This window comes from Myodes glareolus, chromosome 24 (assembly GCF_982192425.1).
Source record: "Myodes glareolus chromosome 24, mMyoGla1.1, whole genome shotgun sequence".
Lineage (NCBI taxonomy): Eukaryota > Metazoa > Chordata > Mammalia > Rodentia > Cricetidae > Myodes > Myodes glareolus.
The window spans coordinates 14340717-14360235 of NC_142049.1; the positions used below are offsets into that span (position 1 = coordinate 14340717).

A 19519-nucleotide genomic window follows, 5' to 3' on the forward strand; every position below is an offset into this window, starting at 1 on the left:
TGAGCAAACCACTGGATCAGCAGGAAAAGACACTCTTGGTCCAGTTTCTTCTATTTGGTCACAGTGACCAAATAGTCACTACTAGTGAGGAGGGAGGGGAAATAAGGGTGTCCATATTGTCCGTGAGCATCCTGCTAAATCTCTGCCACACACATGTCCCTAAGATGACAGTGGGAGCATGAATGTCTGACCTTAGCACCGGGGATCGCAGCACTTTGCTTATTAAGTCGTACTTGTCTGCCATCAGGTTTCTCAGAGGTGGGCTGTGAAACCCACTTCTGGAAGGATGCGTGGGCAACGGATGGCTTTGAAGCTCAGTCTTTAAGAACAATGTCAAGTCCAAGATGGGGATTCATGTAGTGGTGTAAAATGCAAAAAAAAAAAAAGAGTCTTTCAGGACAGTAGAGTTCTCTATGCAAAGAGCGACTATTGACTAGTATGGCATAGAACCCTATACAGGGAACTGTCTAGCTGAATGACTCAGGTTGGAGACAATATAAGAGTGGTGTGGACCAGGGCCTACCAGTGGCCTTCAAGATGTACTTCATCCACGCTTAGAGTTGATAGCACCTGATTCCTTCCAAGACATGCCATGAAACCTGGATTCCCCCCTGGATGCATGCCCATTCATAGGAGACAAACCCTATGTCCCCACTCATCCTCTCCCCAGCCCTGCCTTGGCAGTTGTTCACACTGAGGGTAGAGAGCAGATCTGATAGCAGGGGAGCAGGGTGTGGATTGAGCGTATCCTGCAAGCAGACACCTGTGAGACTTGAAAGTTGCCAGGCTCCATATATTTAGTCAGTTTCCCCTTTGGTTCTTCCAGAGTCCCTTCAGAGCAGATCCCGAGAGTGTGGTATCATTGGACCAGAACTTGGAGAAAGGGGAAGACTGATCTGGTTTAGGTTTTCTGTCTCCTTTATATCCGGAACTATCCCAACATTGTAACTCTGGCCAAGCCCAATGAGACCAGGGCATCAACATCTACCGTATAGAATGGTCAGGGATGGATGGCATCTTTTTGGAGGGGCTTCTGGGCTACATGATGGTGCCAGCCCATCACTCCTACCTCTCCCACTATTGCAGGGTATGAGAGGTACCACATCTTTGGCTTTTATAAAACATGAAACCCTTTCTTCTACATGTCTTCCTTCTGGGTCTGACATAAAGGCCAACTCCAGGTGCCAGATGACATTTACAACACTTGCTTCAGTGCCTAGCATACCTGTCCTATCTCCCTTTGTTGTACCCCTGCCGTTACTCCAAGCCCTAGAAAGCATGCTGGATTTCTGCCCCATGCCATCCTGGCTGCAATTTACACTTGGTTTCTCCAGCATTTGACTCTTGACACTTCTTAATGGACTTTGATCCCTTCCTATTACCATGCTGAAACCATCAGACTCTGGACTTCAGTTTGGTCATTTGGCTGTTGCTGGTTCCCTCTCCTTTCACTAAGCGTAGGGATCCAGCAAGACAAGCTCATTTGAATCTATGTCAAGAATGCGAGGCATTAGTTTATGGATGTTCTTTAGGCTTCTTTGAGGGCTACGGATCAGAGGCTGCAGAGATGCTGTGGGTGGGACTCGCTAAATGAGTTAAGATGCTCCTGAGGCCCCATAACCATGGTATGGCCCAAATCAGTCTGAAAGAAAAGCTCCCCCTTTCTTGCTTCTGTTTTACTGTTAACCAACACCAGCCTGAGTTCTGCTCCTATCAGCACACTAATGTTCTAAGGAACAAGCCACCAGTGACCCCTAGTGACAAATCCATCGCCTTCTCTTTGGGGTTCTTACCCACACACTTCTTTCCCTACTAAGTTCTTCTCAGTTGCACTTACGTCCGAAAGGTAACCAACGTTGGCAGGGGTAACTGGCTTGAGTTCAGAGCCCAGGTCCTCCCCCTAGCTCACTATGTGACCCTTGCAACCTGTAACATTCGCCTTCTTAAAGAAACAGTGGCTGTAGCTGCCTCACACGGCTGTCCTGAAAATCATGGACGACTGCCTAGAAGTCTACAGAGGGGGCTAGGCGCAAACTGCAAAACTCAGAGATGCTAGCTAAGGGTGTGGGTTGCCCTAAAGTGAAAAGGACATCAGCTGATAGACACAACTGAGAGAAGAATTGACCTTTTAAAGGGCCATGCAGAAGAGGTGCCTAGTAGGGAGTGTTTGCCAGCGAGCAGCTGCAGTGCAGTTAGACTACATGGTGCACTGCTGGTCTTTAGGGGGAGTAACAAGACATCCTTCCTACCTGCCTCCAACCTCACTGGATCCCCAAATGGCTAAAATGAAGAGCAAGAAAAAGCGAACCTTTCCAAAACCAAGAATTTTACTTAAAGCCAGGACACTGTTCAGTGCAGATATTCTAAAACGGCGTCTGATTGAGGGGCCACACCAGTTGGGCTTGACTTATCTTGTCTAGAGACTTCAATTATAGAGAGGTTAAGCTTATGCAAGACCATATATTTTCTGGTTTGGGGAAGAAGCAGGGTGGATTTGAGGTGAAGGAAAGAGAAAAGTCAAAAGTACACAGTGCTAATACAGCCTTGCTGTTACCAAGGGGTCAAAGATGAGACCATTTGCATTGAAATGGCAGCGTGGCCACTGGAAAACTCTGCCTCTGGCGAATATCTAGTGATTTCTTAGTAAACATGGGGTGACCCACACTATCACCCTGCTTATTTTAGACAGCATAGACACGCATGCTTCACTGGCAGGGTCACACTATTTATTCTCAGAATTACCTCACCAGGCCAGGCAGTGGCGGCACACGCCTTTAATCCCAGCACTCAGGAGGCAGAGGCAGGCGGACCTCTGTGAGTTCAAGGCCAGCCTGATCTACAGGAGTTAGTTCCAGGGCAGACTGAAAAAAAAGAAAGAAAGGAAGGAAGGAAGGAAGGAAGGAAGGAAGGAAGGAAGGAAGGAAGAAAGGAAGAAGGAAAGAAATCCCAGTACCTCTAGCAAAGAAAAAAAAAGACAAGACAATCAAATCACCTGAAAGTAATACTAAGCTTAAAGATAATCAGAGACTCCAGCAGTAGGTTAAAAAAGGGCATCTACCTGGCAACAGGGTTGATCAAGTGGATGACTAGAAAAGCCAGCTAAGTGGACCGGCTTCTAATGCAGGAGTAGACGACTGGGAAGTAATAGGGATATCTGGAAGCTCCAGAGGTCACAGTGAGACATTAACTAAATAAGGCAGAACAGCAGAAAGCTTGGGTGCCACCCAGCCATGGCAACGGCGTGGAAGCATTGTTGAGGTTGGGAATGGGGTTATTACCGATCAGAAAGGTCACCAATAAGGAACTTGGTTGTCCTGTGTATTGGCAAGTGTTGGTAAGGAAGACAGAACCTGGTTGGATGTCCTGTAGGAAAGTAGAAAGTATCTTGGAGGTCTACATAGTGAACCTTGGAATGCTAAGGAGAATGGTTAGGGGCGGGGTAGGAGCAGCAGAGACAAGATGCTGGGAGAGTGTCCTGCTCATCATCACCTGGCTTAGTACTGCTGAGAGAATGGTCCATGAATGTTCAGAGGGAGCTGATCACAGCATGGCCAGACAAGTACATCAATCAGAAATGATGACCTGAGACCGGACAGGGACAGAATGGGAGGTCAGCTAAGGGTGGCTGGCTATTATTAGGAGTATTCTCTCTCCCATCGCTTCTATGGCCCGCGTGGTCAGCAGGCTAGGGAATATAGTGGGGTACGGAAAAATGCTTTGTTTGGCTTGTTTCATTTTATTCCCTAATGCTGGTGAAATTCTCTCCCCCAAATGTCATAACGATTGAGGATCCCCATCCTGTACATCACAGGTCCTGATGACCATAGCACTTTAAGGAAGCTGCTGGTTGTGACACTAATTTCTCTGTCCTGGGAGGCACTTTACAGCCTAGACGCACGGATAAAAGTCAGGTAGGCAAGTGACTCAAACAAACACCATGCTGAGCCATTTGCCGCAGACATTCCTGATTTCCAAGAGGCTTTAAAACTTGGAAGCTCGGGCTTTTAGGATGTCAAGATTTCGAAAATATGTTCTTAAAGCAGTCCCAGAAATGTTGATGTCCATGAATCAGCAGAGAGTGGCGGCTAAGACCGTGGGCTCAAGAGTCAGACAGACTTGTGGTCAAACAGGCCGAAGGGGCCAATTGGCAGACATGGAGTCTCAGGCAAAACTCAGGGCTTGTCTCAGTCCTGCATGCCTTGTCTCTAAATGAGGATACTGTCTGCCTCTCAGCGTTGCTGGGGCAACTAAATGAGGTAAACACGCAAGGTGCTTTCTGTAGTGTAAGATGATCAACAAATATCACTACTTTTCAAAGAGCTTGCTGCTCAGATTGGTTAGTTTTGCAAATTTCTCCAGAAAATACTATCAACAAACTAAGGACACGTGCGCACACCTGCACCAGCAAAATGGCAACAGTTCACCTCTGACATTTTGTCCTCACTACAGGCAAGCTCAGCGGGCTACCTGGCACATTGCATACCATTTTATAGGTGAGTGAAGACAATAAAAGGCAAAGCAGAAACTGGCCCCTGAAGCCGTTACCCCCACGGTCCCCATGGTCTCCTTATCGCCACCTTCCTGCTGTCTGCTCACAGCTGCTGCCGTGACAGTCCTGAGCTCACTGGCTCTGCTCCTCCCACATGCTACATACACACGAATGTGTGGACAAGCATCCTCCCACATACACGCAGAATACCTCTGAATAGGCTGAAAGCATGTTATTGATGTCATGGCAAACTTATGATTTATAAATATTTGGCGAGATAGCCAATCTGCCATTTGCTTAAAGTGTGTTGTTATGCCTACTGATTCTGATGTATACAGAATAAAAACCATTAAAGTACCTTTTATTAAATACTCAGCTCTTCTGCTTTCAATAATGCAAATACAGATACACTCCTGGCAAAGTAAGACAAGAAGCAATTCAGCTTAATCCCCACAAGGCACACTCTTGAGCAGACGTTCCTTAAAATGGACTTCCCTGAAAACTCTCTCTAGGGCTCCCCGATTCTAATATTCACCGCTGAAAACAAGTTGGAGCCTTGCTTGGGTTGCTTCACCCGGAACTGAGATAGGCTGAGGGCTGAAAAGGAAGAGGAAGAGGCTGAAGCATGGATGCTGCCGCCCACTTACTGCTGCACACAGGCATCTGGCAAGGTCTCACGAGGGGGAGCCCCGGCAGGCCCCTGCAGAGCGTCTCACTGAGGGGGACACGCCGGCCCTTGGCGGTCAGCCTTTGACACACCTGCTTTCTTCTCTGGAATCCAACGCCGCAAGTGACGGAGCACTGCAAACAGAGTAGGAACACGTCAGACTGAGGATGCGCAGGACAACCCACGGATAGAGCATGCGTAGGACAGTCCGTCGAGAGCAGCCGTCTTCAGGGCTGATTTTTGCTTCATGAAGAGCTTCTCACTGCATCTTCTCTCACCTTTTCCCTCATCTCCTTTCCTTTCTTTCTCTTCCTTTTCATTAATCCCCCCTTTCCTTATTTTCCTCCCGTCTTCCATCCCTTCTTTCTGAGTTTAGCAAGTAACTGACAGTAATTTATTGTCGGGGAATTTACGATTTCATTTTTGACGTTAGAAGTCATGCCTCGTTTATTTTAATTTTTGTGCATCGTATATGTGAGTGTGTATTTGTGTGTATGTGCACACCTGAACGTGAGTACGTGGGCACGGTCTTGTAGAGATCCAAGGATAAGTGTTTCCTCTACCATAGCTTTGAGACAATGTCTCTCACTGAGCCCAGAGCTCACCAGCTGACTAGACAGGCAAACACACACTCTCCAGGGGCAGATGCCTCAAACCACAGTGTCCTTGAAGTTTCCCAAATTTTGAGCTACGGAATCTTTCCTCTTCATGAATTATTTGCTTGGTGTATTGCTGTACTGAAGCAAAGCTGACTGATACAGAAGGAGTCCATTAAAGAATGACCCAAACTGCTCTACACAAGGTAACAGTAATAATCACCTAAGGTACGGGCAGTTTTAATTTAAGGCTTTAATGCAATTTATTAAGTGTATTAGGGAAAAACTGAATAAAATTACAGGATCTGTTGAAGGTTCATGTTTTTTTAAAAACCACAATTGATTTCAAAAGGAATACTCTGAAGTTATTACAGAAGATTAAAGAAATATGAAACTTGGGTAGTTATTTTAACGGCATGTCTGACTGAAGAGACTATCTAGGGACTTCCGCTAAGCAAGGCAAGAAAGCAAGCCCACGTCCAATATTCTACCACAGCTCTCCAAATGCGCGGTCAGCTTCCGTACGTCCTCCAGGCGATGCCAAGACTCCCAGCTTTTATATTCTCTTCCATACGGTAAATGGCTAATTGATTTAATTTTCTATTTAAGTGAATTTACCATTTTTTCAGTTTTGAAAAACAAATGAAGGTTGAATGAATGATCCTTTTGGTCCTCGGGGTTCACCAAGAAGGCAGATTAGCTGGTCCTCTGATCTGCTCTTGTTGCCTGTCCTCGTGAAGAGTAACCACCATGCTGAGACTACTCAAAGTCAAGCTTTCTGTCTCTCAGATCCTGTTCCATTGTCTTCTTGTGTTGGGTGCTCACGGCAAAATGTGGGGTCCATGGGTCTTTGGTGATTGGTCTGCTTACCTCTTCTGTTCTTATCCCTATGGGTTATTTAATTAAGTTAGCACCTGGGCAGGCCGTCCTCCATGCTGTATTTTCTTAGCCCATGATAGTCCATGATTTGCTCATAAACATTGATTAAAAGAAGTCAATGGTTCCATTTTATCTCAATATTTTCCTGTTTCTTTCATTCTGTTGTTGACAAACACCAATGAGCCATTGTCTTGCCTGCCTCCCATATCCATCAGTGACCCTAAAGAGCCATACCCATCCTGATTGGTGGCTCTTTTCCAAACCACTTCACGCCATCTATTCCAGCATGCGTATCATCTCTCTAATCGCAATAACTTCCTATTTTGTTGTTATTGCCTGTGAAGCAACATTTGGCTCTATTTGGTTTTTATTTTTTTTTAACTTTACACATTTTGTGCAATTTTTATTACATATACTTAGGATTAATACATATATAAAATTATTAATACATAAACACAAAATTTCAAAATATAGGCATTCCTATTAGGGCTGAGTTCTCTAAAGTCTCTAGCTCTCTGTATGTGCAGGTATGGGTTTCTGTGTTAATTTCCATCTACTGCAAGAAGACGCTTCTCTGATAAGGGTTGAGTGAGGCAATGACCTACGGATATAACAATATGTCATTTTGTTGCTATGTTCTTTTAACAGAATGATAGTAGTAGCTGGGTGGTGGTGGCACACACCTCTTTAATCCCAGTACTCAGGAGGTAGAGGCAGGCGGATCTCTGTGAGTTTGAAGCCAGCCTTTTCTACAAAGCAAGTTCCAGGACAGTCAGGACTCAGAGAAACCCTGTCTCGAAAAACAAACTAACAAAAAAAGAATAGTAGCTGTAGGCTTTTCCCTAAAGCCCATGACCGAGCTAGTCTCAGGTTCTTAGCCACCTTGGCAGTGTCAGGTATGGGCTCCATCTCATACAGTGAGCCTTAAATCCAAAAGGATGTGGTTGGTTACTCTCATAAAGTTTGTCCTACTATTGCACCAGTATACCTTGCCGGCAAGTCTTGATTACAAGCATAGGGTTTGCAACTGGGTGACATCCACGATTACTTTTCTTCTTCAGTAGCATGCAAAGCACCTTCTAGCACCATGGATGCTAGTCAGTTGGTTACCACTCGATCTCTCCATCTTCAAGGACACGAATCATGTCTTCAGCAGTGAGGCTTATCATCAGAATATGGAGAAGAACTAACCGACTTGGAAAGAGCCTGTGATGCTGGGGGAGGAGGTCTATGAGACCCCTTTGGCACTGATGTTTTTATGTCGTGGCTTAAGATGTCTCGACACCATTATATGGTGATTCCATTTGAACTTATTTCATATATGTATTAGATAACATACAAAATGAACTCTGGGTTTTTGTGAACATTGGTTTTTTAATTTATTTTTAAGTTTGTTTTGGGTTTTTGGGAGGAGTTGAGAGAGAGAATATGAAGTTTGGTAGGTAGGGAGGGGAATATGATCTGGGAAAAGTAGTGGGAGAGAAATAATATATGTTCAAAATATGTTGTATAAATTTTTTAAATAAAAAATTAGCTAAACGAAAAATTCAAAATAGGTTTTAATTTTGTCTGTATGAGTTTTATTTTTGTCCTTAACGTACCTTCTGTCTTTCCATCTCCTCCTACTGTCTTCTCATCACCACAAATCTCAGACTTCACTTCAGAGCCTCTTTTCCCCAGACCTCACGATGGAGCCTTTTTTGGGAATACAGAACCTGCCTGTCGTTTCCCCTGAGGGAATACCTTGTTTAGCTATTTGTGTGACTCTTGCTTTAGACACTGTCCCTGCACCCTGAGACTTCCTACTTCAAATTCTCCTGGTGCTTGGATGCACAGAGTTCATGCTGGCGCTCTGAAAGCATCAATCTGTCGGTGAACGGAGGAAATGTCGAGGATGAATTAACACATTTTCTGTGACTTGCCTTCAAGACCCTATCATCTATTGTTTCCTTTACCCACAACTCTGTTCAAATTGACAGCATTTGAGTGGTTGGTGGGACCAGGAAAGGAAGTTTTAGATTTTAGGTTGCTTTGTAATAACCCAGTTATTGCTGCCTCCTTGCGCTTCGCTTCCCCTTTGGCATCCTTCCTCCACCCGTAGTTCTTGGAGGACAGTCTCCATCACTCTCAGGGACAACACATGGTCCTCAGTGTCTGTATCCCTCTTGGTGCCCAAGGAAGTATTTGTCATCACTAAACTTTCCTTATCACTTTGATGCAGATGTCCACGGTGTTTGGCAGGTGTGTTTCACAACTTACACTTGTGCTGCAGCCATTTCATTGTTCACTGAAGAGTGTCTCTTTTATAGATCCTCTTTGTGGTTTGTTATTGACTTCAGATGTCGACAGTGTTTGGCAGGTGTGTTTCATAACTTACACTTGGGCTGCAGCCATTTCATTGTTCACTGAAGAGTGTCTCTTTTATAGATCCTCTTTGTGGTTTGTTATTGACTTCCAAAGGAGAGGAGTGAAAATTTTAAACACCATTGCTTTCATGTTAGCAGAAAATAAACAACTAAAATGTCCATATAATAAATGCTAACAACTTATTATTAAATACCACAGAACCAACTTTGTTCCTATAACACGGTGGTTAAATAACTATCAAACGTCTTTTCTGATATGCCTCTAATGATGGGATATGCTTGACACTGCCCCCTATTTTGTACGGCAGGATCATTTATAAGCCATTTTTCTGAGTAGAAAACTTAGAGAATGTTCCCTACTGTGGGAGAGGTGACATAATCTGTGTCCTAAGTTGTCACACACAGGACCTCAACCTTGTGCTGAACCATCTGAGAGTTCACTCAAGATGTCTGACAGGTTCCTTAGGAAGTCCTTGTGGTGACAGCATGCCCTAACCGGGCAAATATTTGTCTAAGTCTTTGCCATATGAAGGTCAGTTGGGCAGGGTATAAAATCTTTTTACATTTTTATTCCTTTAGGGTCTTAAATGTGTTAACTCTATTGTTTCCCAGTACAAAGGAGTATTGTGATATCTGATGCTAGTTGATCTTCTTTCTCTAATAAGCATCTTGATCCTCTTGCCTAGGTGCAAAAATACTTCTTTATCTATAAATTGCAGTCAATTTAGTAAGATGTGTCATGATAATGATCATTTCCCATTTTTGTCATTACACCCAGGTTTCCCATGTGTAGAGAGGAGTCTTTCAATGTGGCGATTTAAGTCTTTTGTTCTGTTCTCTTATTAGGTGATTTTCTTTCTTTGGATTTAAGATTCATTAGATTATTTTCTCTCTACTTTTTATATCATTTTCACTTGAACCATTTTTATTTCTGTCCGATTCTTTGCATACCTCTTTAATTACACTAATGAAATCCAGCTGGGCCGAGTGCTTTCTAGTTTATAGTACAATTTGAAAAACAGAAACCTCACCCCTCCTTTTTCAGTTCTTTCCCGCCCCTGTGAACTATCTTTTTGCAACACTCTATTATTATTTATCAGGTTCACTAGATTTTATATTTTCATTTGTTTCTGTAGCTTTCTTCATTTCTTCCAGCTCATTTTGTAGTTTTAAGTTAAATTTTCATGTGTTTCAAGGTAATTTTTTTTAATTATACTACCATGCCACCAATACTACGGCCTTGGGGCAATCTTTGTGTTTGCTGATGCTCCCATATAAACTCATAGTTAGTTCTCTGTGCTTGTAGAGTGCGGGAGAGTAAGGTGATAGAGCATTTCAGGCATCCATTGCCTTCAGGGTGAGAACTCCCTCTTCTTCTTTCTGGGGTTTAAATGTAGTTCACCATTTTGAGGTTTGTATTCTCTGGATGCTCTTAAGGAAGTGAACATTTTCTTATCCCTCCTCCCACATCATCCTCCTCGATGTGAGTTGCCAGCACATTCTCTCAAGGTCAGTGGAAGGCCGGAGTAGGTGTAAATTCTTCATTCGCACCCTTCCCTTGGGTTCACTGATCGACCTGCACTTACTTTGTTCAGGGTTCTAATCAGAGTGGGACCATTGCTTTGTCTGGATATGTGTTGTTGTGTCCATGTCCAATGGTTCTTGGCCCTACTTCTTCTCTTCTCTCTCACCCTCCAGTGGCTGAGTTGGCAGTCTCTGCTAGCGTGTTTGGCTTGACCTTTGCCCCTTGTGTCACTTATATGAAAATTACCCGTGTCTCTTTCCTTTTGCAGTCCTGATTGCTTTATTTTTGTTTCATTTTCTTTTTTGATCATTCAGTGAGGAGTCTGAGGATATTAGACAACACTGTTGCTACCATCAGTTGGCTTCTTCAGAAACCTATTAATGATTTAAAAGGAACTGCCGACAGGATCCATTTAGATGTCTTGGTATCTGCCATCTATGGCTGCAGCCACCCCTTCCAGGCCGGTGGGTCCTACATTCACAGCTCTGGCACAGATCTCCCTAGGCTGCGGTTGTTTATCAAGACCTTCACAGACCCTCAAGCTGTACCTGTCCCTTTCTCATCACCTTCTGAATATGTTTTCCCGTCTCTAGCTAACTTTAGAATCGACACACTGCCCATTAGCTTCCTAGGTCAAAGCTATAGAACATCCCTCTTTTTGCTCATTCACTGTCAAGTTAATGGTCAAATGTGTCTGTTACATTTCTCAAGTCTCTTTCAAAGCTGTACTTAAAATAATTTTTATTAATTTGTTGAGAGTTTCACACAATGTATTTTTTTATCACATTCACACCTAACCTGCCCCCCATTAACTCATCCCATCACCAAAGGACAATTTGTAAGACTGTCATTTATTTTTCACTAGACTTGTGGTGTTTACATAGACATCTGCCACTGTGCTGGTTTTAAGTGTGTACAAGCTGTATCAAGAATTATCTAAGTGAGTCACTTCTTATTAATGAAAGAATCACTGTCTGCTATTCTCTGTACCAACAGCTTCATTATCCCCAAGTCGTCTTAATCCAACCTCTAACTTCTAGGGCTTCTCTCTCCCATGTCTTCTTGTTCAATCACATGACTCAGACAGCCAGATTGTCTTAGCTTCTGAATATTCAAACGTTTCTGTCATACTTTTGAGGACCATGGGGATACACATGAATAACCCAAATCCTCTTGCGTCTGGTTACAGCCTTGCCTTTCCGTCTCACCTCCCACCATTTCCTTAATTTGTCCTGTTCTTGAGCCCTACGAGAGACTCATAAACTGAAAAGTCATATGCTACCTGGGATACCCTTTGATCTCATTTCCATAGAGACTGTCCTCATTTCCTCAAACTCAATATTAAAGCCATCTCTTCTAAAACCTTTCCCAGTACTGAAGTAGGAAGAGAGGTTTCCCCATTTCCCATACTTATGCACACAGGGCACCAGTGTTGGGTTCCCCTTTACGTGATAATGAGTCTTATTTCATCTACGTATCTTTTTAGAGTAGAGTGCACATTCATTTAAAACGGTGGTTTTGGTGCCTCTAGTAATCAATACAGCATTGTTCAGTAAATGTCTGTTGTTTGAATGACCAAGTATGTGAGGCTATGAAAATAGGACTATCGAATTTAGAATGAGCAATTATAAGTCAGTGTTTGTCATATTATAAATAGTTAATACATGTGGGTCAATGCCAAGCTATCCACAGGACAACACTGATAGAAAAATCTGAATCACCTATTTCCTTGACTCTATCGAGTACCAATTATAAAGGTAAAGATTAAAAATGCAAAAGAGAAGTCCAACGAAGTTTCTTGGACTTTATAATAAACAATCAAAAAGTTGGGGGTGGACAGGGCGAGAGACTGCCCAGCGGCTAAGAGGGCATACTGCTCTTGCTGAAGACCCAAGTTCTCTTACCGGCACCCATGTCAGGTGGTTCACTGAGGCCTGTAACTCCAGTGCACGGGTATCTGACACCCCTGGCACCACAGACTCCTGAACTCACACACACCCCCCACGCACATACACCTCAATTTTTTAAAAAAGCTTTGAAGTGTTTTGAGATAATAAAAGAATCCAAAAATTGAAACTTCTTGAGGGCAAGTCCATTGTAAGTACAAGCTGAGGGTTTCTCCCCTAGATTGTGAGCACGAGAGAGACACAGACATGGAGACACAGAGCAAGAGAGAGAGAGCAAGAGCGAGACTGTGAGCAGGAGAACATTTTCCACGTGCACACCGGGCTCACAACTGAAATCTGAATGACCTTGACCTGGCTCTGTGCCGGTTTCTCACTAGCGCTGGTCTGAACCTCTTCGGGAAATACTTAGCACCTGAAACGAAGGAGGAGCAGAGAGGAAGGGGTTAAGAATGGCTCTTACCTTTGACCAGTCTCCGGCAGTCAGCTGTGGAGGGCAGTCCGTCCTGGCGCAGGACTTATGAGAGGAGGCCTTGGGCCCCTGGCACAACTCATCTGACAAATTCAAGAAGCTCCCATCCGTTAGCAGCTGTCGACAGGCGACTCTCCGGTTCTGCGTCCCCCCGCCGCATGTTCTGGAACACTAAGTAAAGAGACTGTGAAGTGGTGCCCTTACTTTTCGCTGATGCAAAGCAGGGCTCCTGCCATTGCCATAAGTAAAACGGGTCATGGGTTGCCAGGCTTCTGTACCTGCTGCCACTCTTCAATGTGCCAGCTAGGCGGGCAATCGAATTGATTGCAGGCGCGTAAGGCGTGAGGTTTCTCATCTTGGCATTCCTCCAGAGGGGCTGCGGAGTCCTCAGGATGCAGGCAGTGTACGTCGCGGGTCTGAATTCCAACGCCACAGGTAGCTGAGCAAGGTCCCCAAGAGCCCACGTGCCATCTGTATCAAAAGCCAGGTGAGGACAAGGCAAAAGCAACCGGGAAAAGGTGAACCTTCAAATGAGGGGAAACCCAACAAGCATAGCTCATCGCAAGCTCCTCTCTGAATCTCTAGAAAAGCAGTTCTCAACCCTTTGGTCACAGCCCCTTTGGGAGTAGCCTATCAAATATCCTGCAGATCAAATATGTACATTACGATTCACAACAGTATCAAAATTAGAGTGATGAAGTACCAACAAAATAATTTTACAGTTGGGGTCACCACAACGCGAGGAACTGTGAAAGGGTCACAGCATTAGAAAGGTTGAGAACCACTGTTTCAAGTCTGTTCAGGCTCCACCCTGTGACATCTTCATGAATATATGTGATTGAGACACAGAAACACGACATTTAAAGGGAAGAAATGCCAGGGAAGTGGGTTAAAGGTCTCAGTAGTTTGGGAAGACCCTGAGTGACAGGGAGCAGGTTGTTTCCCCCATCCTGTCCCGCCACCGCCATCCATCAACGATAAAACCTGGACTTGGTTTTGGTTCCAAGGCAAAGATGATTTCTAGGACCGCCAAAAGAGGTTTTAAATGCTTACAAACACATCTCAGGAAATCGTCGGGGCACCTGGATTCCTTGTTTGTAATATCCTTGAGAAAAATTCCTTTATGTTGCGATTGGATTTGCAGCACATATATAATGTGATTCCTTTCTAATATGATCTCGGAAAAAAAATCAAGTTTCCTTGTGAAACAGCTGGAAAAATGAAAAAACTACAGCAGCTGCATTCGATCCATATTTCCAAGTCACTTCGACGAAGTGTACACCCCGCCTGAAGCTTCCACGCCCCATTTCCTGAAGTTCCGGGGGATACCATTTTTAAAAGTCTTTGCCCATCTGATCAGTGAAATGTTGTATGTCATGGTTATTTTACTTGTGGACATTTGATTTTTAGGGAACATGAATTCTTAACTGGCTACCAAAGAGATATGTCAAAAGCAAGCAATTTTTAAAATGCTTAAGACGTCTGTTCAAACAGATGCTGGCTCCAGGGTGTTCGTAGGGCAAAAATAAAAAAATAAAAATAATGAACTTCACAAAGTGAAATAAGATCATAGAGGTTTAAGCAGTTAGGGGAAAGCCTGTGATTCAGCATTCTAATCATTACTAAAGTGGACATAGAGTAATTACACACAGTACATTGATTGTGTGTGTGTGTGTGTGTGTGTGTGATTACATTGTTAAAACAAAAGTCTCTCACACACCAGATAAGCATATAACCATTGATGTCTGAATAATAGAATTTCTTGTTTTTGTATTTTTCTGACTTTTATTACTTTCATTCATTATACAGGCATTCACTACCAGAGAACAAGCTTACTCGAAAAACACATATATTTAAAAGTAATTCAATTTTCTTATTTCTAATTTTCTATACTAAACGTGTTTACTTTTCTATGGGAAAATGAAAAAAAAAAACCAGGAGTACTCATGGCATGATACAAAGAACAAACATTTTATTTATGGAAGGAAGTTTGCTAGTGAGGAACTAACAATCTAAGCATGGCGGTAGAGTAAGAAGCAGGCTGGAATGTCCATGTGTTAAAGGTTTGGTCTTCAGCTTGGTCTATTAACAGGTTGTGGAACCTTCAAGGGGTGGGGTTCGGCGGGAAGCTTTAGGTCACTGGGGACATGTCGGTTGTGGAACCTTCAAGGGGTGGGGTTCGGCGGGAAGCTTTAGGTCACTGGGGACATGTCGGTTGTGGAACCTTCAAGGGCTGGGGTTCGGCGGGAAGCTTTAGGTCACTGGGGACATGTCTTGGGAGGGGTGACGGCTTTCCAGCCCCTTGACCCTTGACCTTTCTTTCTTTTGCCACTATGAGGTGGTTGGGCTTCTTCTACCATAGACTCCTAGCATGATGCACTGAGCCCCCATGGACCCAAAGCAATGGCACCCATCAGTGAAGGACTGACACCTTCCAGACCGGGAAGCAAAACAAAGGTCTCCTTTCAGCAAGGCAGTTGCCTTCAGCGTTTGTTAAAGTGTCGGAAAGGTGACGAACATAATGCACATATAACATGAGCAGCTAGGTATAGGAAAAAGGGATTTCTAGTTAATGGTTTATTTGGGAAATCTCTTTGAAATAGGTTTCTAGGAAACAGCAAGGTGCTCCTTAAAGAAAAGGACTTGACATTGTTAGTTTAGCCACGGGATTCCTATGAAGTTTCAAGGACTATGTGAATCCCATTTGATGTCTAATTTTCCAAAGTAAAAAATGGAATTGGAATATTTTAACGGATACTAAGAAGCTTGCAGAAACCTGGCAGAAAGCTTCATATAGAAAGAAAAGAATGTTACACTTGAATATATATTCTAAGTCCTGCATAAAAGCAAAAATCCCAACTGCGTAGAAACATCTTAGTTAAGATATTTATGTTCCATCAAGATTTACATGTTGAAGCACTGTCTTCCAATAGGATGGTGTCTGGGATGAGGGCTTTCAGAGTTAGGGTGAGAGTGGTCACAAGGTCGCTCTTTGCTGTCGCCCCACCATCTGCAGACACATGGAGAAATCCGGGGTCAAAAGGCCAGGCAGAGCGTTCTCTCTATAAACTAGACTAGGGCTTCCACCTGTCCCTTTCCAGCCAAAGGGACAAGAAAGTTCTATTGTTAAAGTCACCCTCACAATGGTACTTTGTTCTTACAGCCTGAAGTCGCTAATATAGTAAGTTTTCTGATCAAACTGGAAGTGAGCTAGACAAGACCTAAATATTTTGAAACTATGCAATAATTTCCTAAATTACCCAGGTGCATGTATGAATTCACACGAGAAAAATGTCTGGAAAAATTATATATAAAAATATTAATGGAAGGAATTGCAGTCAGTATTTCAAAATGCATATTGATAAAAAAAATCATATGCCAAAACTTGTAGGGTACAGCTAAAACTGATTAGGAGAAAATCAATAGCCTTACACACACATTTGAAGAATAAAGATTGACGGTAACAATCTTAGTTTCTACTTCAAGAGGTAAAAGAAGCAATTAAAGTGAAAACAGTAGAAGAAAGGAGAGATAGATGATAGATGGACAGACAGATGATAGAAGATAGATAGATAGATGATAGATGGATGGATGGATAGATAGATGATAGATAGATAGATAGATAGATAGATAGATAGATAGATAGATAGACAGACAGACAGATGATAGAAGATAGATAGATAGATAGATAGATAGATAGATAGATAGATAGATAGATAGATAGATGATAGATTGAGTATAGGAATAGCAGAAATAAATAAGCTAGAAGATAAAAACATCTGTTTCTTCAAAAATCTAATCAAATTAGCAAGTCTTTGAGGAAATCTAAGGAAAAAGCACAAATCACTGATGTCAGAAATTTAGAAGACAGTCTTGAGAACTGAAATCATTAAGATGAATGTAAGTTTATAGTGAAAATTGTCAATAAATTTGAAAATCAAACCCTCCTGTTTCAGCATTCCAAGTGATTGGTGGGATCCCAGACACACACCACCACGCTAGACTTCTCTGTGTCATGGCTGTCAAAGCAGCCTTCCCTCTCACAAGAGGAGTCTGTCCTTTCAGAGACAAAACCAATGCATCTCAGTTTATGGGATGGGTATTTAGTTTTCACAGTTAGATCGCTCATTAAAGTAGGTTCTGGCTTTGCACGGATTCTCCACTCTATTCCTTCTCTTTATACTGTCCTAGGGTTTGTCAGCTTGACAGGGAAAACCTATGAAGTCAAGAAGTCTGGATTGCTGGGCTTGGCAGCAGCACCCAACTAAGCTCTGACTTCAATACTAGATTAACATTCTCAATTCCTCATTAGCTCGTTTTTATCTTTCCTTTACCCCTTTATAAGCCTATCCTATATTTCAAGTTGTTCTGCATACTTAAAGGGATTTTGTTTTGTTTTTAAGACACATTCTCATTACGCAGCCCAGGCTGGCCTCAAGCTCCCAATTCCCTCCACCTCAGACTCTTAAGTGCTGCAATTACAGGTCTGAACTCCCATGAACAGCTCAGACCTTCACCCTAAAATTCTGCCTCTACGATGTCTCAGGGCATGGACAAACATAAGCAAGGTCTTTACCACAAGGTCATGGAATCCTCACTCCCATCTGAAACTTCAAGAGCATAGTCTTTAGGGTTCATTCTGACTCACGGTGTCAGGGGTTTGAGTTCATGGTCCTTTGTGCTCTTGCTTCTAGGATTGCGGTGAGGGAGAGAGCATCATGTCAGCAGGAGCATATACATAGTAGAAACTGCTAGCTCACAGGAGATAGGAAGTGGCGAATGCCATTCTTCCCATAACTTATCTGTAGTTCACTGGCTTTTTGTTTCTAGTTTTCTAATGCTTTCTTTGTAACATGCAGCCACTCTTACTCCATTTCTGCCCATTTCTGTTTCATAACTTCTAGCTATTTCTATGGGCAATATTAATTAATTTCTATCTCCAAAGTCGTCAATAACCTCAGTCTTTTTCAGCTTTTCTTTCTGTGTGTTTTCATTTCACCCAGAATAAATTCATCTTGCAAATGTTGACTCTGTTGGCTATTTTCACTGGTGCTTTCTTGTGATTTGAAATTTCAATTTCATGTGCAGTTTGAAGGAAGTAGGTCTATTTCTCCTTTTCTCTCTCCCTCTGTCTTACCTTCCTTCCCTTTCTTTTTTTTTTTCCTCTGTCATTTGCTATAACTATATCTGAGCCTCTAGTCTGCAAAGGCCCCCAGGGCCAGCTTTCTTATCACATCACACTCTACTCATCTGTGAGCTTGTATAGCTGGTTCCCTGGGTTTGCTATTAGTGTATCCTTTTTATTTCCCCCCTCTATAGCAGACCGATCAGTCATCTGTACTTGGAGGAAACCATGAGGCGCCAACACTATTTTAACTGGAAGCTTATCAATTGGACCCTCATTGATCATATCTAAATTTTTGTAGCCTTGGTCATGAGAAAAGTCATAGGCTACATATATGCGTGCACATACAGTGTTTTGCTGGCAATGTGACTATATATCTAATTATTTAGGAAGGGTCCATTTCATTCTTTAAAAGATTCAGCTTAAACTTGTAAACGTTATAGGGAATGTCTTCAGCCTGATTACCTTTCAAATGCATGTGACTAGAAAAGTCAATTACGGTCACAAGGGACTGGAGATGGAACTGTTTTTATCCTGGCTGGGGGGTAACAGTGTCTTATCAGCTGACAAGCTGTGCGTGTGTGCATGCACACACACATGTGTATATGTCCATGTATATGATGTATATAAATTAATTTGAGAAATGAGTAGCAGGTTGGTGTGAAAAGCGCATCCCTCATGCCGGTTGCTCCTCTGCTCCCTCCCATGAGGCGCTGACTCCTGACAGAGCAGAAGACTGTCTTCAGACTTGTGGGGCCATTATGTAACCCTGCATGTTTCGACAAACTGCTGGCTCTCTCCTGGAAAAGGCAAACTCTGGAAAAATATCAGCCATGCAGCAGGACGGGACACAGGGAGCAACCTCACAAGAGCAAATAAGCATCCAACACCCTCCCTTGGAGATCCCAGGCTAATACATCAAGTGCATTTGCCTTAGGGTAAATACAGGTCCACCAACTGTCCACCCAGTCTCAGTGGTAAGTTTCACCCTGGGGTGAGATTTTACTGCTATTGCCCTTGGAGTCAGTAAATATTTATATGGAAAATATTATGCAACCCCCTGTCCCTGTTATTCCTACACCCCTGGTTTCTAGAACCTAAAACATTTTTGCAAACTTCCCTTTATTTTGGCATGGAACCTTTGCCTCCCCTGGCTTTTCTCCAACATAACTCTCAATCTTTGAAAAGGTTATTAAAGTTGCAACGTTGAAACAAGGGACAATATTTGCTTTTGTATAAAAACTCTTAGTTTTGCAGAGTGGCCAAAGTATATTGTCTGTTCCATTCTGTCCGGCTTGGAGGCTCAGGGCGTATGTTGCTGAGCACGGGGAGAGTAAGAGCTCTGGCTAAGGCAATGAGGAAGGAAGGTCACTGTGGTGTGGTCTGGTAAAGGGACAAACCAGCAAGCATTCCTCAGCAGCCTTAAGAAGCAGCTTCCAGACTTTGTCAAGCCTTGCTGTGGCTCGGAGGTCAAGTGAGGGAGGACACTGCAAACT

At 43.1% G+C, this 19519-nt stretch overlaps 1 protein-coding gene across 3 annotated transcripts in view; it reads right to left on the reverse strand.

Moving 5' to 3' along the window:
- Positions 1-19519, reverse strand: part of Adamtsl3 (ADAMTS like 3) — a 251825-nt gene that overhangs the window by 42492 nt on the left and 189814 nt on the right. For all 3 annotated transcript variants that reach the window (XR_015736267.1, XM_087901260.1, XM_087901261.1), the window contains exons 18-20: positions 13177-13369; positions 12890-13069; positions 5137-5290 (exon numbers count right to left, since the gene is read on the reverse strand). Coding sequence is in view for 2 of the 3 variants with exons in the window: in XM_087901260.1 (XP_087757386.1) it covers positions 5137-5290; positions 12890-13069; positions 13177-13369 (527 nt within the window). In the remaining variant the exon portion in view is untranslated. The remainder of the gene's footprint in view (positions 1-5136; positions 5291-12889; positions 13070-13176; positions 13370-19519) is intronic.